We start from the raw sequence: 21,378 nt of genomic DNA, 5'->3' as shown, positions 1-21,378 counted from the left end.
TGTTGAGACAGTGAGACTTGGTCTGTTTACAAAATAAATATTTAAGATTATGTAAATATTTGAATGTGTGTTTTAACTAAAATTATCTATAATAATATTGTATAAATTAAGTAATTGTAATTAGGTAATATTGTATGCAGAAATTAAGTAAAGTTTACTAAAAGAAAGGATTTACTGAGGATTTGCTACATTTATTTACTCTGTGTAACTCTATTTAAGTCTTGAAACCGAGTTAATGTTACTTAAATTTACGAGAAATTTAATTTACTTAAAAAAAGCAAATGTGAAACTTTTTTAAAGTAAATTTTATGCATCATTTTATTCAGTATTCAAAACCACAGTGTATGGATATATAACCCAAACACTGTGGATTCAGTAAAGACACACAGAGACAGAATCAACACCCGTAAGATAAGATCTGGAGCCGTTTCATCTTCCTGTCAGTGACGCTACGTCTGGAGTCATCTGTCTTTATTTATGACTGCTTGACAGTGCTCCCAACGGCTGACAAGTAGTTTAGACACGTCAAATAATCCTCAAACTAGCGCCGTTTCTGTCGCCGCACTTGCACTTAATGCATGTATAAAGCTGCATTAAGTCTCCAGACAGAATTACGTACACTACTACAGCTGTAGCATTTAAAAAAACCAACAAAGTAAATACTAAATCACTAAATCAGCGCCTGTTTGATTGTCTTTGATGTGCATCAGAAATACCGATGCTGCATGCAAAATAGGGAGCATCAGAACGAAGCAGTAAAGTTGAGAAGAATGCCAGATGCCCTGACCATGCAGAACAGTCAAGAAATTCGACAAGGGTCCATATCCAGAATGCTCTTCCTAATAAAATCTTCTGCTAACTTTATAGGGCCAGGCTCGGTACTGCTGGGAACTGAAGCGCAGTGTGATTTATGACCAGCGTTTGATATGCAAGTGTTCCAGAGGTGAGCGACGCTGACACTGTTAAGAGGATGTGCAGACGCAAGCAGAACTGGAGGAAGAGGGCAGTCTCACGGCAGCACCTTCGCTGGTACATTCCATCCAGAAGCAGAAAATATAGTGAATTTACGTTTTTTTTTGTTTGTTTGTTTTTTTATGCCAGTCATCAGTGTTGTGCCAGTTCACAGCTTTTCTGAACTAGTTCAAGTTCAGTTCACACATGCTCAAAGTGAACAGTTCACGTTCAAAGTTCACAATTTTAATTCTGAACTTGTTCCTTTTTTGGTGAGATATTCAAATAAATACTTTTTTTTACACTACAAGCTAGAAATCACTATACGTTCTTTGAAACGGCTCATTGTAGACATTTGCTCATGACACTGCAAATGTGGGTTTCTTACCAGGTGATGAAAATGTTCATAAGGAGAATCGGTGTCTGTCTCCGTGCATCACTTCCACTAGACATTTTTTTTAAATTGCAGCACTTTCTCTCACTCTCGTCATGGGTCTCTCTCTCTCTCTCTCTGTATCTCTCTCTCTCTCGCCCTCGCGCTCCGTGCTCTCCACATCGTTGCTCCTCTCTCTCTCTCTCTCTCTCTCTGTATCTCTCTCTCTCTCGCCCTCGCGCTCCGTGCTCTCCACATCGTTGCTCCTCTCTCTCTCTCTCTCTCTCTCTGTATCTCTCTCACTCTCGCCCTCGCGCTCCGTGCTCTCCACATCGTTGCTCCTCTCTCTCTCTCTCTCTCTCTCTCTCTCTCTCTCTCTCTCTGTATCTCTCTCTGTATCTCTCTCTCTCTCTCTCTCTCTGTATCTCTCTCGCGCGCGGCGCTCCGCGCTCTCTGCGTCGTTGTCAGTGTGTTATTAACTAGCCAACGTTCATTTACAGGGATGTCTGCCGTTCATAACACATACTGTGAAATAATTCACAGTAAGGAGGTCACAGGTTCCAACCCCCGTTCATGCAGCTTTGCCATCAAGTTGCCGGCGCTCAGAGGGAGCACAATTGGCCCTGCTCCCTCCGGGTGGGTAGATGGCGCTCTCTCCCCACATCACTCCTAGGGTGATGTCCACAACGCAGGGCGTCTGTGTGCTGAAGTATCGGAACCGAGTCGATGCGCTTTCCTCCAAGCGGGCTGTGATTCCGCTCGGCAATGCTCGAAAAAAAGCGGTGTCTGACTTCACATGTATCAGAGGAGGCATGTGTTAGTCTTCGCCCTCCCGGTGTGTTGGGGCATCATTAGTGATAGGGGGTGGGTAACTGGCTGTGTAAATTTGGGAGAAAATGGGAAAAATTAGAAATAAAATTATAAAAAAAAACAAAAAAATGATCACTCCTGTACTAAACAATAAGCCATTAAGGTCTGCTGTATCTAGAACAGAACAATATATTCCTGCTTCAGCTGTATAATGGTGACAGATAGCAGTGTGTTAATGACTGAGACGGGTTAGCACAGCGTGTTGTACTATGACTCTGACTGTGGTCAAGGAAATTTCTTCATTTACTGCTGGATCGATAGATCATTAGAGCGTTCGACGGGCAGTCTCGCGCTCAGTGTGTTGGCTTAATTCCACACGAGGCTCATCTGTCAGTCTCCGACTTCATGAAGCTGAGTTAAAGGAAAAGGATTTCTGCTGGGATGTGTTCTCGCAGGAAAACCAGCCCACCTTGTAAAAACTAGCTAACTGTTTAAACAAATGCTGAGAAATATAATTCATTCATTTATTTATTTCACAATTACAAAATTCATACAAATCAATGCAGAAGAACAAACTGGACTATATAGGCTACGTTTACATTACCAGGCTGAAGTGACTCAAATCTGATTTTTCGCTCAATGTGGCTCAGATCTGTTTTTTTTATGGCTGTGTGAACGTGCCAAATCCGATTTTTTCATATGTGGTCCTAAATCGGATACGTATCACATGAATATTAACCGTTAAAATCAGAATTCGTGCGTCTTTTTGCTTTTACGCATTAGCATTAGCGCTACGTGCTTCTCTCTCGTACCCACAACACATCTCTTTTTGTAGCAGCTGTGCAACTATAGCTGCAAAAAAAACAGCAAAAGCAAACCACCTGTCCTTTTTTCACCTCCTGGACCTGAGCATGAACTTCAGACCAGCTGTTTACTGTTTACTCTCCACTCCAGCAAAAGATGCTCCACATATGAGCTGCTAACAAACTCATCAATTTCCCTTTATAAAGCTACGAGTCTCTCGTCTCTCTAATATGAGTTTTTTTGTTGTTGTTGGTGAAGAAGGAAGAGACGTTTATACAGGTATCAGTGTGCAGCATGTGAGACGGTGTTTCAGGAACAGATTCTGTGTTCACATTACACACAGATACAGATCACTTACACTTACAGTGAATGTGAACCATCAGGATAGACAAATCAAATCTGAGCAAAAAAACAGATTTGAACAATGTGGCTCGTAATGTGAACATAGCCTTAGAGACCAAGGAAATAGTGACAGAGATTTTCTTCTGTTTTGGGCTGTTTTACTGTGTTCTCTCATGCTTGAAAAAATCTTAATTTATGGGTAGTTTACTTGGGTAACACTTGATGCCCTTTCCACCATATTTCCTCTGTGGTGTCATCCCATGAAATGTTAGCATGTGCCAGAGATTTCTGTATTCAGTCTTCAGCTGACACTTTAGGGTTCTTCCTCACCTCATTGATCACTCTGCGCTGTGCTCTTACAGTCATCTTTACAGGACTTTACAGGACCACGCCTAGAGAGAGTAGCTCCAGTAACAGTGCTGAACTTTCCCCATTTGTAGAGCGTCTGTCTTACCGTGGACACGTGAACATCAAGGCTTTTAGAGATACTTTTGTAAACCTTTCCTGCTTCATGCAAGTCAACAATTCTTGAACATAGGTCTTCTGAGAGCTTGATCAGACTGTGTTGGTCTTTTAATGACCAATTTATGCAGCAATCCAAGTAATCCCAATGGGTTCACATACTTTTTCTTGCAACTGTATGCAAATTCCCACTGCTCCATTCCATTAGTCCATACTGAGGTTTTAAAATAATCCAATAATGCAATAATGACTGAGAACCAGTGTGTAGTTTCTGACCTGGATAATCCTCTACTTGAGGGCAACCCAGCTCTCTTGAGACCTCTAGTCATCAAATTTGATTTGGTAGATAGAAGCCTTTTTTTTTTTTTAACTAAAAGACTGAATTGAATTGAGAGATATACGTAATTAGAGCATAAATAGACCAACAGAGCCTACCCACACTCTTTATAAAACTTTATAGGTAGACTGTGTGTACGTCTTCAGATTCATCTGCTGATTTCAAACAGCTGGAAAGCTCCCAGCCGAGTTTTCACGGTTTGCGTGGAGGTGTGTGGGCGGGTCTCGAGTGCCAGAGAGGATCCATAACACCCTGTATCACAGCTCAGCACATCTTAAGACCAGAATATACCTCCGCTGCTCTCTGCTCACTTCTTACTGAGTCCAAACGAAACAGAAACAGATATGGAAGCTTCAGTAGGGCTCTCTGTGCTGGAGATGTTTTTTTTTAACGTCAGTCTCGGTTATCTTTTTAAACAGGATGTTTAGGCTCTAAGCATCTCACTGGTGCTTCAGTCGGGTCAGGAGAACAAAGCCGAGTCTGCTGTTCTGACTCCTGCCACACTGGATTAATCACATTTACACTCTGTCCTTGTTTTTAACCAGGGTGAATCTTGATGCATCAGTAGTTATTAGGGATGTCACGATTTTCTAAATCCTCGATTCGATTTTATTTACGATTTTAGGGTCACGATTCGATTCGATTTTCTTTTTTTTTTTACAGCAGAGAGGCCTATGCCAGTTTTAGATTAGTCTATGGTCACTCATTTGTTTGATTCATCAAATTTACAAAATCTTATTTCAAAAGGTGGGCTTGATATAAGTGATGCAAAGTGATACAAGTGTACATCTGTAATACACCACATTAGGCACTAATGGTCAAATTTAAATAATTTAATTAAGATATATATATATATATGTAATGCCATCTAGTGGCTTTTTTGGTAGCAGCCATGTGCACTATTAAAACAGCAATGTGCAACATAACAAAATAAATAATAAAAAAATACAGGAACAGTCATGTACAAAATAATAGAACAATTAGAGCCTTAACAAACTGAACTCTATCCTACTGTAACAGTTAAACATGAAAAATAAGACTTTAAGACTTTTTCGGTCCCTGAGAATGAGACGTTTTTTTTCTTTAATAAAGATATATTATTAACTTTATCTGAGAGAAAGATGCTCCTTAAGGTACCAAAACTATTAACATATTTGAGGCTAGACAAAACAACTGTTATTTTTAAATTTTCAAGTTTTTCTTTAAGGACATGAGAATGTTCACATTCTCTGGAGAACGGGCTGCTCTTTGAGCTGCTCTCAGTGTGCTGTGCCATTTGCGTATTAAGTAGTTATTTTGCACTGAACATTTTTATTTATTTTGACTAAAAAGATTATATTTGTAGTTTATATTGTAGTTTTCTTTGTGTGTCCTGATCCTTAAAATACTGAAAGGTATAGGCTGCTCTGAGTGTCTTTAGATTTTTAGTATTTTATGTATCCTAGAGGTGTGATTATTGATTATCAAGATAAATAACTCCGCCTGATTCTGCTTCTCCATGTATTTTGTCAATATAATAATTAATAATCCATGTAATGAACTCAAATCATCAATATTCTTATGCTTTTAACTCATAAACACTGTAATCTTTAAAGTCTATACATTCAAAAATAAGTTAAAAAAAAAGCAGGCGTTTGGTAAAATTTTGAGCAAAACATGATCAGTTCCAGGAAAATATAACAATTCTGCTTCCTTTAACATTTTAAATGTTTATATTTTTGAGCAGCCGTATGTCTTCTGGAGTAAAAGAGATCAGGGCATGTGTCTGTCTGATATAATTACTGTGTTACAAGACCTGAAAGAGAAAAAACACACCAAAACAGCCTAGAGTTCAAAGGGTTAAGCACTAATTGTTGTGGTCTGTTGTACATGGTACTTTTGTGGTTTGTAGCTGTTGTATTTGTGGGCTGTTAATGTGTATTAAGTTCATATAACCTAAAGTCAAGACAGAGAATATATAGTTATTGTAATATTGTAGGTCGGCAGGGGTGGGAGTGTTGCAAAAGGGGACTTTACTCTATGTGACGCAGGGTGTAGGCAGTAGGCAGCTGAGGCAGGCAGGTGTTTGGTATTCACCCCTCAGGCCTGGGCTGTGGTTTCACTCATTGACAGTATATATTAACTGGACCAAGCCATCCCGCTGATTTCAACGGAGCCAGGTGAGGCCAATCGTGTCACTTCCTGATCGGCTTCTCGTGGGGCGTTCACCGGGAAAGTGAGAGACTGCGCAGGCGCCAGCATGACGCGAATCTTCCGCGTGCCGTGCAAACAACCGTACTGTTTATAGGAGCTGCACAGAACTATTCACTCCACAGTGAGAAAAGCTCCATTCCGTCCCAGAATTTATTGAATAAACAGCAGATAAAAACTAGAATTACTGATATCCAATATTAGTCCACGGATTTACTGAAGAATATTCATAGTTTGTCTATATAACAAGCATTTAGAAACTCAGTAATAAGAATAATAAATGTGCATTTCTATTTCTACTTCTATTTACTACTTTCTTACTATCTACAATATATTATAACTGATAGTAGTTGTGATGGGCAGTGCTGCACCACTGGCCACCAGCAGGGGAGCTGGGCAACAGAGGGGAAAAAGAAGTGGCATTGGGTCCCGAAACTCCAAGTCCCAGAATCCCCAGCGGTGATCAGTGGCAACCAGCGACACCTGTGCAGCACTCTATATAAAGCCCAGTCAAACCACTCATTCTCCTCGCACCTTTAAAGAGGGGTGACTGGTAACAGAGGGTGTAAGAAAATAAAATAAAAGAAAGAAAGAAAGACAGAAGAAAATAAAAGAAAGAAAGAAGAAAAGAAAAGAAAAGAAAGTCGCACAAAAAAGATATAAAAGATCTCAAAAGAAAGTAAAAGTAGAGGTCTGAGCTGTGCTCAGTCCGTTTTGAGTTTGATTGTGTTTTGGTTTGAGTTATTTGAAGCTAAAAAGCTGTGTTTCAGTTGTACATGCCATTTTGTGGCATTTCCTTTGTTCTGTTTCCCGCCTTTTTTTGTGCACCTCTTCAGAGTTTTGTTTTCCACCTATTTTCCAGTTTCCTCTGTGGAAAACCAAACCAAGTTCCACAAGCACACCCTTTTGACACAAACAATATTAAAACATATTTATAAATATCAGAAACAATTGAGTAATCAAATAATTATAAATATACCTAAGCAAACATATATGACTGAAGATATAAATTATTAAATACATCCCAAAACAAACAACCATTTTGCTCTGCACTTGGATCCAACACCACCCTATCCCGTAACAGTAGTAGTATTATATTTGCATAATAAGAGGTTACTTTGACCCTGCTCTAATTCAATCAGCTCGTTACTTTTAAATTAAGAGGAGCAACTTCTCCAAACATTACAGCACGGTGTTTTGGGTCGCTGTCTTTTTACGTCATCGTTAGCATAGTTGTATAAAAATGTTATTTTCTAAAGCTATGAACAGATTATTAATCTTATGAATCAAATTGCAGAATATCCGTTATTTGTAGAAAAGAACATGGGCCGTGTCATAATCGAAAATGGCTTGGAAATACATTTATTATTGGTTTAAAGACACCCCGAAATGAATGGAAGTGAATGGATAGCTTTGCTCAAATGGTCCTCTCATTCCTCAGCAGCACACTTCCGGTGGCACGTTTTGGAAGGGAAAAGCTGGGGGCCTGGTTTCACCACCTATCTCCCGTCTCAGCATCCGTCAGATAAAGAATCACACACACACACACACCTCCATGTGCATAACTTGTACAAATCACCTGGCCTGCTGTCAGTCTGAGAGAAAGACAATCTAAACAGGGGCCAGAACAGCTCGGCTCTCTGCTCTGAGGTCAGTTCACTATCAGAGCACCATATCAGAGCACTAATATCAGAGCTGTCAGGTTTCCACATCCCCGGGAGTGAATCAACACAGGCAGTGTGTGTGTGAGCAGTTCTGCACTCCAGGGGGTTGCAGGCGACTGTTTTTGAAGCTGATGCACAAAATAAACGTGCTCTCAAACACTCACACACACACACACACAGTTGCACCTGTACAGCTGACATGCAGAACGTGAATACAGGCAAAAAAGTGTGAGCTGGGAAATCGTGATAATGGAACATGGCTAGAAAAAAAATAGCGATTATTAACTAATGATTATTTTAAAAGCCAACTAATCTGTTGATTATTTTTGTTTTCGATTAGTTGATTAGTCAAGTGATTATTCTATCATGCCCAGAGAGCTACACATCCAAACTGGTCAGAAAGGCACATTAGTGAATTGCGATATATATACAGGGGTTGGATAATGAAACTGAAACACCTGTCATCATTTTAGTGTGGGATTTTAAGGTTTCATGGCTAAATTGGAGCAGCCTGGTGTTCAATCTTCATTAATTGTACATTATTGCACCAGTAAGAGCATGAAGAAGAGTGTGAAGGTTCAATTAGCAGGGTAAGAGCACAGTTCTGCTCAAAATATTGCAATGCACACAACATTATGGGTGACATACCAGAGTTCAAAAGAGGACAAATTGTTGGTGCACGTCTTGCTGGAGCATCTGTGACCAAGACAGCAAGTCTTTGTGATGCATCAAGAGCCACGGTATCCAGGGTAATGTCAGCATACCACCAAGAAGGACCAACCACATCCAACAGGATTAACTGTGGACGCTGTAAGAGGAAGCTGTCTGAAAGAGATGTTCGGGTGCTAACCGGGATTGTATCCAAAAAACATAAAACCACGGCTGATCAAATCACGACAGAATTCAATGTGCACCTCAACTCTCCTGTTTCCAGCAGAACTGTCCGTCAAGACAATAAACTATTGTGGTCTAAAAGCAGGTGTTTGTCATTAATATGAAATAAGATTGTTTTTCTGGAATTAAAAGCGTGATTTCAGCTGTAACTGGAAATATATGTACTGAACTGTGCTAAACTGAGGTGCACAACTTGTTGTAACAGATTGTCTACCTCTGTGTTTACAAGCACGTGCCCAGCCATGTGTTACCTCGTGTTTATGACCGCTCCTTCTCTCTTGTCCCGCATGACACTTGTCTATGGGAATAATGGTAATTAACCTTGGGATTAATGTGTACGAATGCACCCTTATAAAAAGCAAAGATTTAAAACTGAAATAACTGTATGATAAATGTGTTTACTGCCAAGCATGTTTAAAAATCTCTCTATATATACATTTTTTTGAGGGAGTAAATATTTGTATATGAGTGTGGCCATGTGTTTACCCGACAGACACAGGGGAGATAAAGGGGAACGGGAGGATTGGGAGAAATAAAGATGCTGAATAATCTCGACACTGAGCAGAATGAGTCTGTGGTGTATATCTGCTCGGTTGCTGGAAAATGCCTGTTGCAGTCTCTCTCTGCACCACAAGACATACCTGCTTTGCAATCTCTACACACACACATTTTCTCTCTCTCTCTTACACACACACACACACAAACAGAGCTCTGCCCTCCTTCTCACATCCAACCAGTCAGCTGCTGCCCCCTGCGGAGGAATGCAACAAGCTGGCGTGTTCCTTAAAGGCACAGCGACCCATTGCTTCAACTTACGGCTTCAAGTGACTTATTAGGCCCTGTGTTAGTGATCTATAGTGCACTGGTCAATTTTTGCACTGTGAAACTGGATTGACGGCGTGTAAGTGTGTGTTTGGTATTGTGAAAAAATAGTGCGTAAAAGTAAGCACTAATTCTCTTAATTAATCATGGGTGTGGTTAATTTTAGGCGTAATGTGAAATAAACCAATCAGTGTGCCAGTTGTCACTTCCTTTTAAGAGTCATTCCCAGGTGAGCTATAACTTTGGCACCTGTATGGCTAAGATAGGATTGGGCATCTGACTGTTGTCAGGGTTTTAATCAGTCAGTGGCACACCTGTATTTCCTGCAGCCAAGATAGCAACATGCCAGATATTGGCAGTGAGTTCATGAGATGAGAACGAGATGAGATTTTTTGTAGATTTGGTGTAAGTTAGGAAAGCTTGTGAAACGGGAGCTTCATCAAAACATAAAATTATTTACATGTTTATATATATTTTTTATTTTATTATTAAAATGTCAACTTCTCACTCCATTTTTTTTAAGATTCATCGTCCTGTGTCCTTCAGGTATCCTATTTTTCTGCACAGGGAAAGCTGTCAGAATTAGAGCCCATACTCCTTCATCATAAGCTGCACATGCAAAACATTGATTAGATTGAAATCCCTTAGGTAGCCCTTTTTGAAGAATTTATCCAGTAAAGCAGATGCTGCACCAATGAGCACCACTGATGTTTGACCTCTACTGAAGATCTCAGCTTCACATCAAAGAATGGAGGCTACAGCAGTATCTATGAAACACATGGAATAAACTGAAATCTGTTGGCCATTATTCCTCTAAAGATCCCTAAAGGAGGTTCTTTCCATCAGCACAGATGTAGCGCCAATCAGCACCACTGACCATTGACCTCTACTGAAGGTGAGGCAAGAAACCAGCTTCTGAGCTTCTGGCCAAAAAAATGGAGGCTACAGAAATAAATAAAAAGCCTAATCCCATCATCATCATCAGCCAACAGCGTGAAGAGCTATCTCCTGGTAATGCCATTATGCACATAAATGCACAATTTAAGGAGCTTTCTCCTCAATAGTGCAGTCAATGTGTGCTGCACATGCAGCCATCGGCCTAAATGATGGATTTCCAGCTCTCGCTGCTCACAGCTGCTCTCAACAGCTGACATCACGGTGAAGACGAGGAGAGATAGCATCCAGAACATCCCATACTACTGCTGTATGTGGAGGAGCAGAGAGAGGTGAAGGTGTTGGACAGCCACTCCTTCCAGCAGAAAATTGTATTATCACGCAGCTTGCCATCAGCTGCCAGAGCCCTGAGAGAGCACAACTGACCTTGCTCTCTCTGGGTGGGTACAGTACAGTAGATGGCGCTCTCTCTTTCCCCTCATCACTCCTAGGGTGATGTGGATCAGCACAAGGCTGCGACTGTGAGCTGATGTATCGGAACCGAGTCGCTGCGCTGCTTTCCTCCGAGCGTTAGCGCTGTAATGCTACTCAGCAATGCTACAGCATCAGCAGCAGTTTAAAAAGAGGCGGAGTCTGACTTTATGTGTATCGGAGGAGACGTGTGCTAGTCTTCAACCTCCTGGTGTTGTGGGAATTAATTTTAATTCTGAGAAAAATGGGAGAAAATAGGAAATAAATATATTAAAAAATGCCTTTAAATATTGTGATACAACATTTTTACCTGTTTATCGTCCTTGCTCAAACTCATAATGTATACATATACATATGTATGAGCGTTTCAAAGCTGTCACCTAATGTATCACTTCATGAACCCATTTAAAAGTTATTTATATCTTTTCATGTGCATGTTTTTGAAAGCTATAGAAAAAATATAGCCACGTTCCCAATCACTAGGCTCAACCAAAGATTTTACCTTTTTAATTATTTTCTCTACCTAATTATTAATCTCTCATTTTTGTCTCTAGAGTCTTTAATCAGTCAATCATGTCCAATTGTCCAATCTTTATCCTCTTTATGTGCCATCTGTCCAGTTTTGTCCAGCTTTGTACGTAATTCATTAACCAAATGTCCCCATTTTGTCCTAGAGCTGGAGCCTCAAAGCTCGGCACTGCAGACCCACTGTTAATGAAGTACAGGTGCACCCTGCAGCTGCCACAATCTCCCATGTGCCATCCACAATTTGCTGTCCAAGAGGAAGGAGAAGTTTGGCGTCTGCAAATTTGCTTCATATTTCAATACATGTTTCTCCTAAGGAAGAGTTGAGGGACACACAGTCCAAGCTGCTCGAGGTCTAGTGTGAAGTTTCCACCAATCAGTGATGGTTTGGTAACATTTATCCTTTTTTATTATAAATTTGGACTGCTTTGGACTGCTGAGTAATTGGTTTGGGGTGAGCTGGAGCACAGAGTGAAGAAGACAAAGGAGCAATGAAATCTGCATCTTCATAAAAGTTGTCAGCAGCAGAGGGAAGCTGTAAGATATGAAGTGCTGTAAGATTTTGTGGGAAAACAAAACTGCACTGACTTTAGACTTGATAATAAAACACAGTGGATCAACACCAGAAGATATAATGTAACTTTTCAATGATATATATATATTTTTTTTTATGCACTATTTTATTGTATTGTATACCAGAATTTTGAGTGTCAAAATCTACATACTTTTTTGCTTTAATTTTAAATCCTAAACAAAAAACACTGAATTGATTATTATTTCAGTACTGGATGAAGGTTTTGCCATCATTATCGAAAAACAAAAAGTGCTACAAATGCCAACTTTACAAAAGAGCCATGCAAACATCCATCCTTACTCCAGATACTCCAGTTACAGCAACATCCCAGCTTACAGTAAGCAGATTTTAAGAGGCAGTGGGTGACTCTGCGTCTCTGCAGGACGAGAGCAGCTCTTCTGCTGTCTGAATCCCTCCTTTAGCACATACTGCATGGAGTCAAGAGCCTCCAGCAACTGTGCTTAGTTCACACATTAAACCATGACTCACTTCTCTCCTCATTTGTGATGCAGACAGGGCTGAGATAGATATGCAAAAAGGACATTTATTACAAACCAGAGACCTGTATGCAATATTTAACATTATCTACAAGCTACAGAAATGTAACTTTAGCACAGAGGAGCTCTGGATGTAACTGATGATGTAACTGATGATGATGATGCTTTGGGGATGGAGGGGGGGGGGTGTTAGGAGACATCACAGTGTGGACCTACAGTAATTGGGTCGAGTGCTGTAGTATGCAACCACAATAAAACACAGTTTGTGACACCCACGCATTTCTGTCTAAACATATGAGAGCAATGGACCAATAAGGCAAACATTTGAAAACTGTTTGTCTGATTAAATAACGTAAATAACTTTTTGAGAACTGAGAACTTAAGTTAATGTAGGCTACTAAAATGTGCAAATTATGCTGGCAAAATACAGTCAGGAGCATAAATAAATGTTGTACCGTATTTTTCACACTATAAATTGTTGGTGCGCCTTATAATCCGGTGTGCTTTATATATAAATTTTTACCAGTCAGGTATTAAGGAACAATAAAGACATGTTGCTGAAGTACAGAGTTATACAGTAGTTTTAGTGCAGTTTCTCCAGCACCGGTGCTAGAGTAGCATTAGCATTAGCCGCTAACCACTATTTGTCCGTTCAGAGTTTTGAGTTTTTATTATCTGCCTATAGCCTGCTGCTAACCCTGGCTAGCACTGATGGAGCAGCATTAGCATTAGCTGCTAACAGCGCTAGCTCTTTCGTCATTCAGAGGTGAGTATTATCAAACTGTAGTCTGCGCATTTACCATATTAAAACAAGCTGCTAATATCGCTCTGGCTTCTCAGAACACTCAAGTTTACTCAATGTAGCGCTGTTGGGTGGCATTAGCTGCTAACTGCTAGAAGCTAGGCGCTAATGCTAATGCTCCAGTCTTAGTGATGGAGAAATTTGGAAATTTAAGCTTACTGTAAACAAACTGAACCGCCTTTCTCACCCAAATTAACAGTTTTCAGGAGAGAAATCTGTGTAGATTAACATCCATTGCTCATTTGACTTTATAAGAAAGTCTTTTTTTTTTTCAGTTATATTTATTTAGCTTAGCTTTACTAAACTTAGTTAGTTATTAAATTTTTTGAGACGCACTGGTATATGTGTCCTTGTATTACATTACCAACTAGTGTTACTTCAAGGGATGGCTTGACAAATGCGCACACTTGTGTAAATTTTGAGGTGTTATCTTGTGAGTGAGGTTGCAAAAGTTACATTTTTGGGATATCACTGTATATCTATTATATCATTACATTTCTTTTAAATCTCAAATATGAAGTAATCTTTAAATCAATGCAAAGGACAAAAATATGCTAGATATTTTTCTTATTACACTATTATATTACTGTAGCTGTTAGACTTTCTACTCCCTGGTGTTGGATTATTAAAAGCAGACTTTAATTCTATAAGTTACTACATGGCAGCTGCCCTGTATCTAAACCCCGGCTCTCTTAATCTGGAGACTGTGGGCTCGTATCTCTCTCGAGGGAGAGATCCGGATATGCAAAAAGATGAATTTCGAGCACGATAACCCGTCAATATGAATCTTCATTCATTGTTCATTTCTAAAACTGCCCCAAGAGATCCAGAAATGTCTGCAAAGTCAATGTTAACAGCCATATCAGCTTTCAATATTCCAGTATTTAATCTGATTTAAAACATATAGCTAATGTATTACATCCTGAAGAAATCTGTCTCAGACAAAAACAGGTCCACTGTAGGAGGAAGATCATACATGTCTGATAATTGCAACACTTTAAGCAACAGAAAAGTTCTGTATCCATAAGATTATATGGATTTACAAAATACTGCATGTCCTCAATTACAATAAATTAGTATTTTTCCATGCAAAAAAAAAACAGCATGGAACTATAATGCCTAATGCATGGCTTATTCACTGACATTCCTGAAGTCAGAGGAAAGCAAAATGAAAATTAAGGGCTGGGCGATATGGCCCTAAAATAGTATAACAATATTTTATGGTATTTAGGCGATAACTATACTCTTGCCGACACTACAAAACACTGAATTTAAAAAATATATATATATTTCAAGAATACACTACTGCAACAAATGGAAAATGTAATTTTATTATTGCATATGATATGATATGGCACACCCCTAACATGTTCTAGCCCTGATCCGATGGCAATAACCAAAAAACAGTAAAACGTCAAAGCTGTCACTTAAGGTTACATTTTTTTTTTATTATTTTTTTATTATTTCTAAAAAACTATCAAAAATGTACATTTTAAGCACAAAATAAACAAGTATTAAATAACTAAATTTTTTTCAGACAGCTTTTTTCAGACAGCACCGTTTCCCATTCCAGCCCCTACAGCCTTCCCACAGGCTACGCTGATCATTATAACGTATGCTGCCCCGCCAGCCTGAGACCTCTCTCAATACCAGGGTTATTTTACGAGCCAGAGGATTACAACACAGCAGTGTCATTCTGAGTAAACGCAGCCATCCCTGAAAAGAACAGATTGACAAAGATATAAATTGCAGTGCACAGTCAGCCTACTTCAGTCTGCAAATGAAAAACCTTCACCAGTTCCCCACCAGCACCTGCATGCTGTCTGAATATGGCTGGTTTTATTGCAAACCGGTAGATTGCTGAAGGCTGAAAGGAATTAAACTAAAAAAAACTAAAGGCAACAGATGTAAGGAAAGCTATTAGGATTAAGGGTGTATTTATATATATATATATATATATATATATATATATATATATATATATATATATATATATATATATATATATATATATATGATTAAAATTGATCTTCATTTGTATGAACCGAAATAGATTTTATAAACCTAAGATTGATCCTTAGAATTAGCCCATTTTCCCCATAACGTCTCATTTTATTACATACATACAGCGTAACAGGTTTAACTGTTCAGATGGAATAACTGTAGATGAATGTGTAACTGAGTGATTTAATTAATGTGTAAATAGTGGAATTATGATCCTGTTCTCTATCAAGCGCTGTTACTAGTTAAATTCTTGCATTTCTGCATGATTAGTTGAACAAAAGTAAAAACATTTTCAGTGTGGTAAAAATGTTTAAAAACTAATTCAAATGTTTATATTTAATTGTGACTGGATTTCATGAGATTACAATAAATATTGATATTGTGTATAATATGCTTTTAGAACATGACAAATAGAAAAATTCCATTTTCAATGGAAAAATAGTGTAAGACACATAACAAGAGTCTGGGGCATACAGTGATTAACTGTGCCATTGTTAGAGAAAAAATATCAATTTGTTCCAATAATCAATTTTTTTAAATTGCTCACTATATCGTTCACTATTCACTATTCCGCACACTTTGCACAGGGAGAGGCTGTATGGTAGAGTAAAGCAGAAGGAGCCTTTTCTGCGCCACAAACATTCACGTCACATCGCGTTCAGTAGCTCCTCCATTTCCACTCGCTGTTGTGTTTATTACGTGGACCTCCATGGAAACGTGCGCCCAAAGTGTAATTATGGTGTGCAGCAGTGGACAAATAGCTATTTTATTAAACGTGAGGAGACGAAACCCAGAGATGTGCGTCCGGACAGGACTAAAATAATCGGAGGACCGGTTATTAAAAAAAGAGTTTAGCAAAAAACAGTAGATAATTCAGACTGTTTTTTTTTTAGAAGACATCTGAGAAAAATATGTACATGGTCGTTCCAGACAGGAATAAAATCACAGAGAAAATTAACCCAGGGCCCCCTGAGAAACTAATCCTGTTTTTTGGCTATTGTCAGGCTTAAACAGCTGCTAGGTTTGCAGTTTTGTCTGTTCCAGCTGAAGACAGTCAACAATTTTCCAATATTTCCCATTTTCCACAGTCTTTCTGTGTTTAATGTTGTGTTAAGGACTTTCAGGACGACCTTAAGCGGTGACTGAGGGGTGAACACAAGACAAGCGTGTTTTAGAAACAACCACATGTTTAAAAATTCACATCTGCAGGAGCAAACAGGCAGTTCAGTAGAGCAGAAGTTCCTCTCAGGTGATGAGAGACGAGACCATGGAGCACTGAAGCGATGCGCAAACCAGGAGAGCATCCTGTTTTCTCTGAACCAGTTACTTACTGCTACTAACGGTTAATAAACACCGGCTTCTGGATCATTTCGCGCCTTTTCTCCCCGCTCTTTTTTTTTCTCTTTTCTTTTCGCACGAGACGATGTGCGATGCTCGCGAGCTGCAGGAGAGAGTGGAGCTGGAGGAGCAGGATGAGCACGAGCCCCTTTGTCCGCAGCTCGCGGAGCATCAGCAGCATCAGCATCAGCACCAGCATCAGCATCAGCACCGCCACGAAAAAGACAGACCCCCGTAAAGAAGCATGAAGCCCGGGCACTCACCGTCCGCAGGAACTGGATCTCATCCTCTCCTTCCCCGCCGTCAGCCATGGCTGTTCGGGAGCCCGCGCGCTCGGACTGTGGCAGCCTCCGCCGTGGGCTCGCAGCTCCGCGCCGGCCGCTCCTCCTCAGCCTCAGCCTCCTCCTCCTCCTCCTCCCCTGCTGCTGCTGCTGCCGCTATCAGCACATAGCTAATTCCACAGCCATGTAGGGAGGGAGAGGTGTGTGTGTGTGTGTGTGTGTGTGAGAGAGAGACACACACACACAACCGCAGCCTGCTTCCCCCCCCCCCCCAGCAGCTTCCACTATTCCAGTGTAAGGTGGTGGTGGTGGTGGTGTGTAGTAGTGAATGTGTCTCTCTGTATGTGTATGTGTGTGGCTTTCTGTGTGTGTGTGTGTGTGTGTGTGTGTGTGTGTGTGTGTGTGTGTGTCTACACTGGAGCTTCTGGGCTAAAACGTGCTCTCGTCTTGCAGTAGAAAACATAGACACACACACACACAGGCTCGTTCCCTAGTCTTTCTTAGTCTTTGACGTCACCACCTGGTCTTATTAATAATGTTCAGGTTCGAGCCTGATTGAGGCTTCAAATCAAGCTTAAAGGAGCCATGCATGATTTTATTGATATGATATTTCTGTAGGATTTTTAATAGTTATATAGGAGGAGAGGGAATGGCTTCTCCAGCTCCATTACTGCATTGAACTGTGTCTAAGATATTGGCTATTGGTCTCCTTGCAGGAACCTAGCAAACCCTTTCCTATCAAAAGTCTGGATCCAGAAGCTAGTATGGCTGCACTGGAGCTTTTTGGCGCTTCTGTACAATAAATTGTGTTTTTATCATTTTTACGAAATTAGTTTTCATTATAAATACATTGAAAGAGCTGTGATATACCTTAACCTAACTCAAACTGTCTCTGAGTACTACATTTTTACACTGGATAACAAGCTGCTCTATTAACGATTAATAATATCCTGGTCTATTTTCATACATAAGGCGCACCAAACAAGTGCTGGATGTTAATCTACACAGATTTCTCACCTGAAAACTGTTTATTTGAGTGAGCAAAGCGCTTCTGTTTATTTACAGTAAGATTCGATTTCCAGATTTCCAATAAGGCTGAGTGCAGCAGCATTAGCATTACTGGTTAGCGCTAGTAAATGCCGCCTGACAGAGGCACACTGAGGAACCCTGAGTGTTCTGGTAAGCCAGGGCAGTGCTATCTGGGGTTAGCAGCACACCAGCAGACTACAGGCCGAGCTTAGCGGCTAATGCTAATTCTGCTCCAGTCTCAGTGCTGGAGAACGAAACTGAAACTCTTGTATATCTCTGTACTTTAGCAGAGTGGCTTTACTGCTCCTTAATACCTGACTGGTAGAATTCATACATAAGGTGAAACGGATTATAAGGCGCACTGATGGTTTTGGGAAAATTAAAGGATGTTAGGTGTGCTTTATAGTGCATAAAATGCGGTACTCATTGCAGGAACCCAGCAAACACAAGATACATTGTGACAACATTGTACAAAAAAAACTATAGTTTTGGTGTCCATAACTTTACTATGTTTAATATGTTCTAAAATATATTGTAAAGCATTGTAAGAAAATAACCAACATCTTTTAAAACCAATTGCAAAACCCAATGCCATAAAACACAATGTATTTGCAACCATCATCCAATGTAACAACTTAGTTTAATTAGTCTGTTACAGAGACAATAAACTCATCATATGTCTGCATAATTTTTCCATTTGAATACTTTGAATTATGCAAAATCTTATGTATATATAAAAGCCATAAGATACTATTCTACAACTAAATACAACACAATGCAAACAGACGATGAGATGAGTTGTCCCTGAGCCCATATAACAGTCAATGGGGAAAAATCCAGAAACCAGAGGTTCCCCAGCAGGCTCTCCTTTCACCCTTTTAAACCCATTATCAACAGTTCCCTTACTGTAATCCTGCTGAATGGACTCTGTACTGGTTGAGCCCAGATTCCACCGCTTCCTCCTTCACCTCGCAGAAAATGAAGGTCATGCAGATTAGCTGGAATCACAAGCAGTGTGTGTTCACTTTTTAAACTTCTTATTTTTATAACTTTGGCTGCACTGGTTAGGTCACAGTTCTGATCCTACAGTTCGGTGACTGCGTCTCATTTTATTATACTGTATATTCTGTAGCTCTGTATTTATATTTATTACAGCTCATGTTCTTTATTTCTCTGTAAGGACATCTAGCTACTCTGCAGCCAGGGACCCAAAGACTGCATATATATAACAGATTAGCGGAATAGACCTTTCATGGTAACTAGCTATTGGTTACAACCTAAGGTTTTTGGTTTGAAAATAATTCACACGTAAGATAAGTAGATATACATATATATATATATATATATATATATATATATATATATATATATATATATATATATATATAAATATATATATATATATATATATATATATATATATATATATATATATATATATTGTCACTGTCAGACATAATCTATGTTAATGTCTCTATTGTTTTTTTCACATTTGGACATACTGAGGACCTAGCAGTTTTTACAACGCTCCAGAATTACTTGTTTGTACACTAACTTCCATTGAATTATTATTTTCTGCCATTTTTTTTTTTTTTTGTAAAGTGACTATAGTGGATGGTGAGTGGATGCTGGCTTGTCATGGCTACATTGTCATTTGCTGCCCTCTGCTGACCTGTAGCTGTAAAATCAGTATTTGTATTTTGTATTTTCATACAACATAATTCTGATGAGATTGTGACATATTTTAACTCGTATGATATATTCAAATAAACATTAAAACATCGCAAACTACTAATATTAGAACATGTGCTGATTTCAGTATTTATAACTTGGTTTAAAGGTCATGCTGTTCTGCTTATTTAATTAATTGCTTAATAAATTGCTTTAACAAACTGCATCCATATTTTTTATTATTATTGAAATGTCCTTAATACAAATCAATCACCAAATGTGACAAAGATGCAGCAGCCAAAGAATCAACTTAATTGGAGCCCTAGTTATTGAGAAACAGATTTGTTTTAGCTTTTATGGCGCCACCTATCGCTTAATTTAAGTAAAACTTGGATGCCTTCCAAAGATTTTATTTAACTATTTAACAAAACTACTAAGTTGCACTGACACACAATTTAGTATTTAGTAATCTTGATTTTTAGCCATTTATGTGAACTAAGCTCCACCCCAGGATGACTCATTTGCATATAGCAGCAATGTTGTTTCTTTGATCAATTTTGATACCTATATTGTTGGTATAAATTTAAACATCCACAAGCAGTAGAAAAAAATATGTTTTGTAGATTCTGATAAATATGGCAATGGTGGATGTGGGCGGAGCTAAAAAAAACTTCCAATGAGTTTTGATGCAGAAAATTTGCCGGAATTTTGATATATTTACCCAAATGCAAAACATTGCTTTATAGCGAGGTCATAAATTTTGGATTACTTATGGTTACTGCTCTACAACCTTTTTTAGTAAAGAAGAATAATAATTAGCAAAATCTGAGCAATTCCAATTCCTAATAATTGGTGTTTCCCAAAAGGGACCAATAATTGATATATGGTCATTCATAGGGAGGGCTCAAATAAAATATGCAAAAATGTTCTTTTATACCCCTTTTAACAAGTAGCTTTGTAGTTAAATAGTTGTGGGATACAGAAGGATGGTGTTTGGTTTATTGTTTTTAATCTCTGTACACTACCAGGCCACACAGAATAATATTAAACCTTAAAATGACATTCTTACCCAAGATCAAGGCCTTGAAGAACCCAACTGTTCCCACCGCAACGTCTGTGGTCTAAACACGGCATAGTGATTACATTACATTAGTCCTGCTCTTCCACACGTGTGATGTAACACTGCCTTATGCATAGCCTTAATCCTGGCAGGGTGGGTTACGAGAGGGAGGATGGCTGATGAAGATGAAGATGAAGATGAGTGCATGGATGCTAAATAAGATTACACTAATGCTTGTGTCAGTTTGATAAGAGACTAATCGACTAATGTCATCCACTGCACCTACAATGCTCCTGTGTTGTCCTGCTTTTATCAGTGATGGTGTATCACAGGGATTTAAGGGGCCTGTATCACTGTATCATGAAAACTGGAGACGGACAGATGCTGCATGTTATACTTATCACTTTTTTCTTTTGATTCATTCAGTTTATAAAAAATATGCAGACATTTTTTTACCTGCACAGGAGCCTATTGATGGGCAAAAGCCTGAAAATGGGCAGGAGCCTGAGAAAAATTACTTTAAAAAGTTTTGCAACTTTCTGCATTTGCTTTTTTTTAATGTAAATTTAATTTCATCTAAATT

The 21,378-nt window shown here is 39.1% G+C and overlaps 1 protein-coding gene across 6 annotated transcripts in view; it reads right to left on the bottom strand.

The window, feature by feature from the left end:
* Positions 1-17,219, bottom strand: part of LOC103030706 (ryanodine receptor 3-like) — a 198,345-nt gene extending 181,126 nt beyond the window's left edge. For all 6 annotated transcript variants that reach the window (XM_049463517.1, XM_049463519.1, XM_049463518.1 and 3 more), the window contains exon 1: positions 17,018-17,219. In XM_049463517.1, coding sequence (XP_049319474.1) covers positions 17,018-17,065 — 48 coding nt within the window. In that variant the 5' untranslated portion in view covers positions 17,066-17,219. The remainder of the gene's footprint in view (positions 1-17,017) is intronic.
* Positions 17,220-21,378: the final 4,159 nt, after the last annotated feature.

This window comes from Astyanax mexicanus, chromosome 14, assembly GCF_023375975.1.
Source record: "Astyanax mexicanus isolate ESR-SI-001 chromosome 14, AstMex3_surface, whole genome shotgun sequence".
NCBI classification, from domain to species: Eukaryota; Metazoa; Chordata; class Actinopteri; order Characiformes; family Acestrorhamphidae; genus Astyanax; species Astyanax mexicanus.
This window is presented reverse-complemented; position numbering and strand designations above follow the sequence as displayed.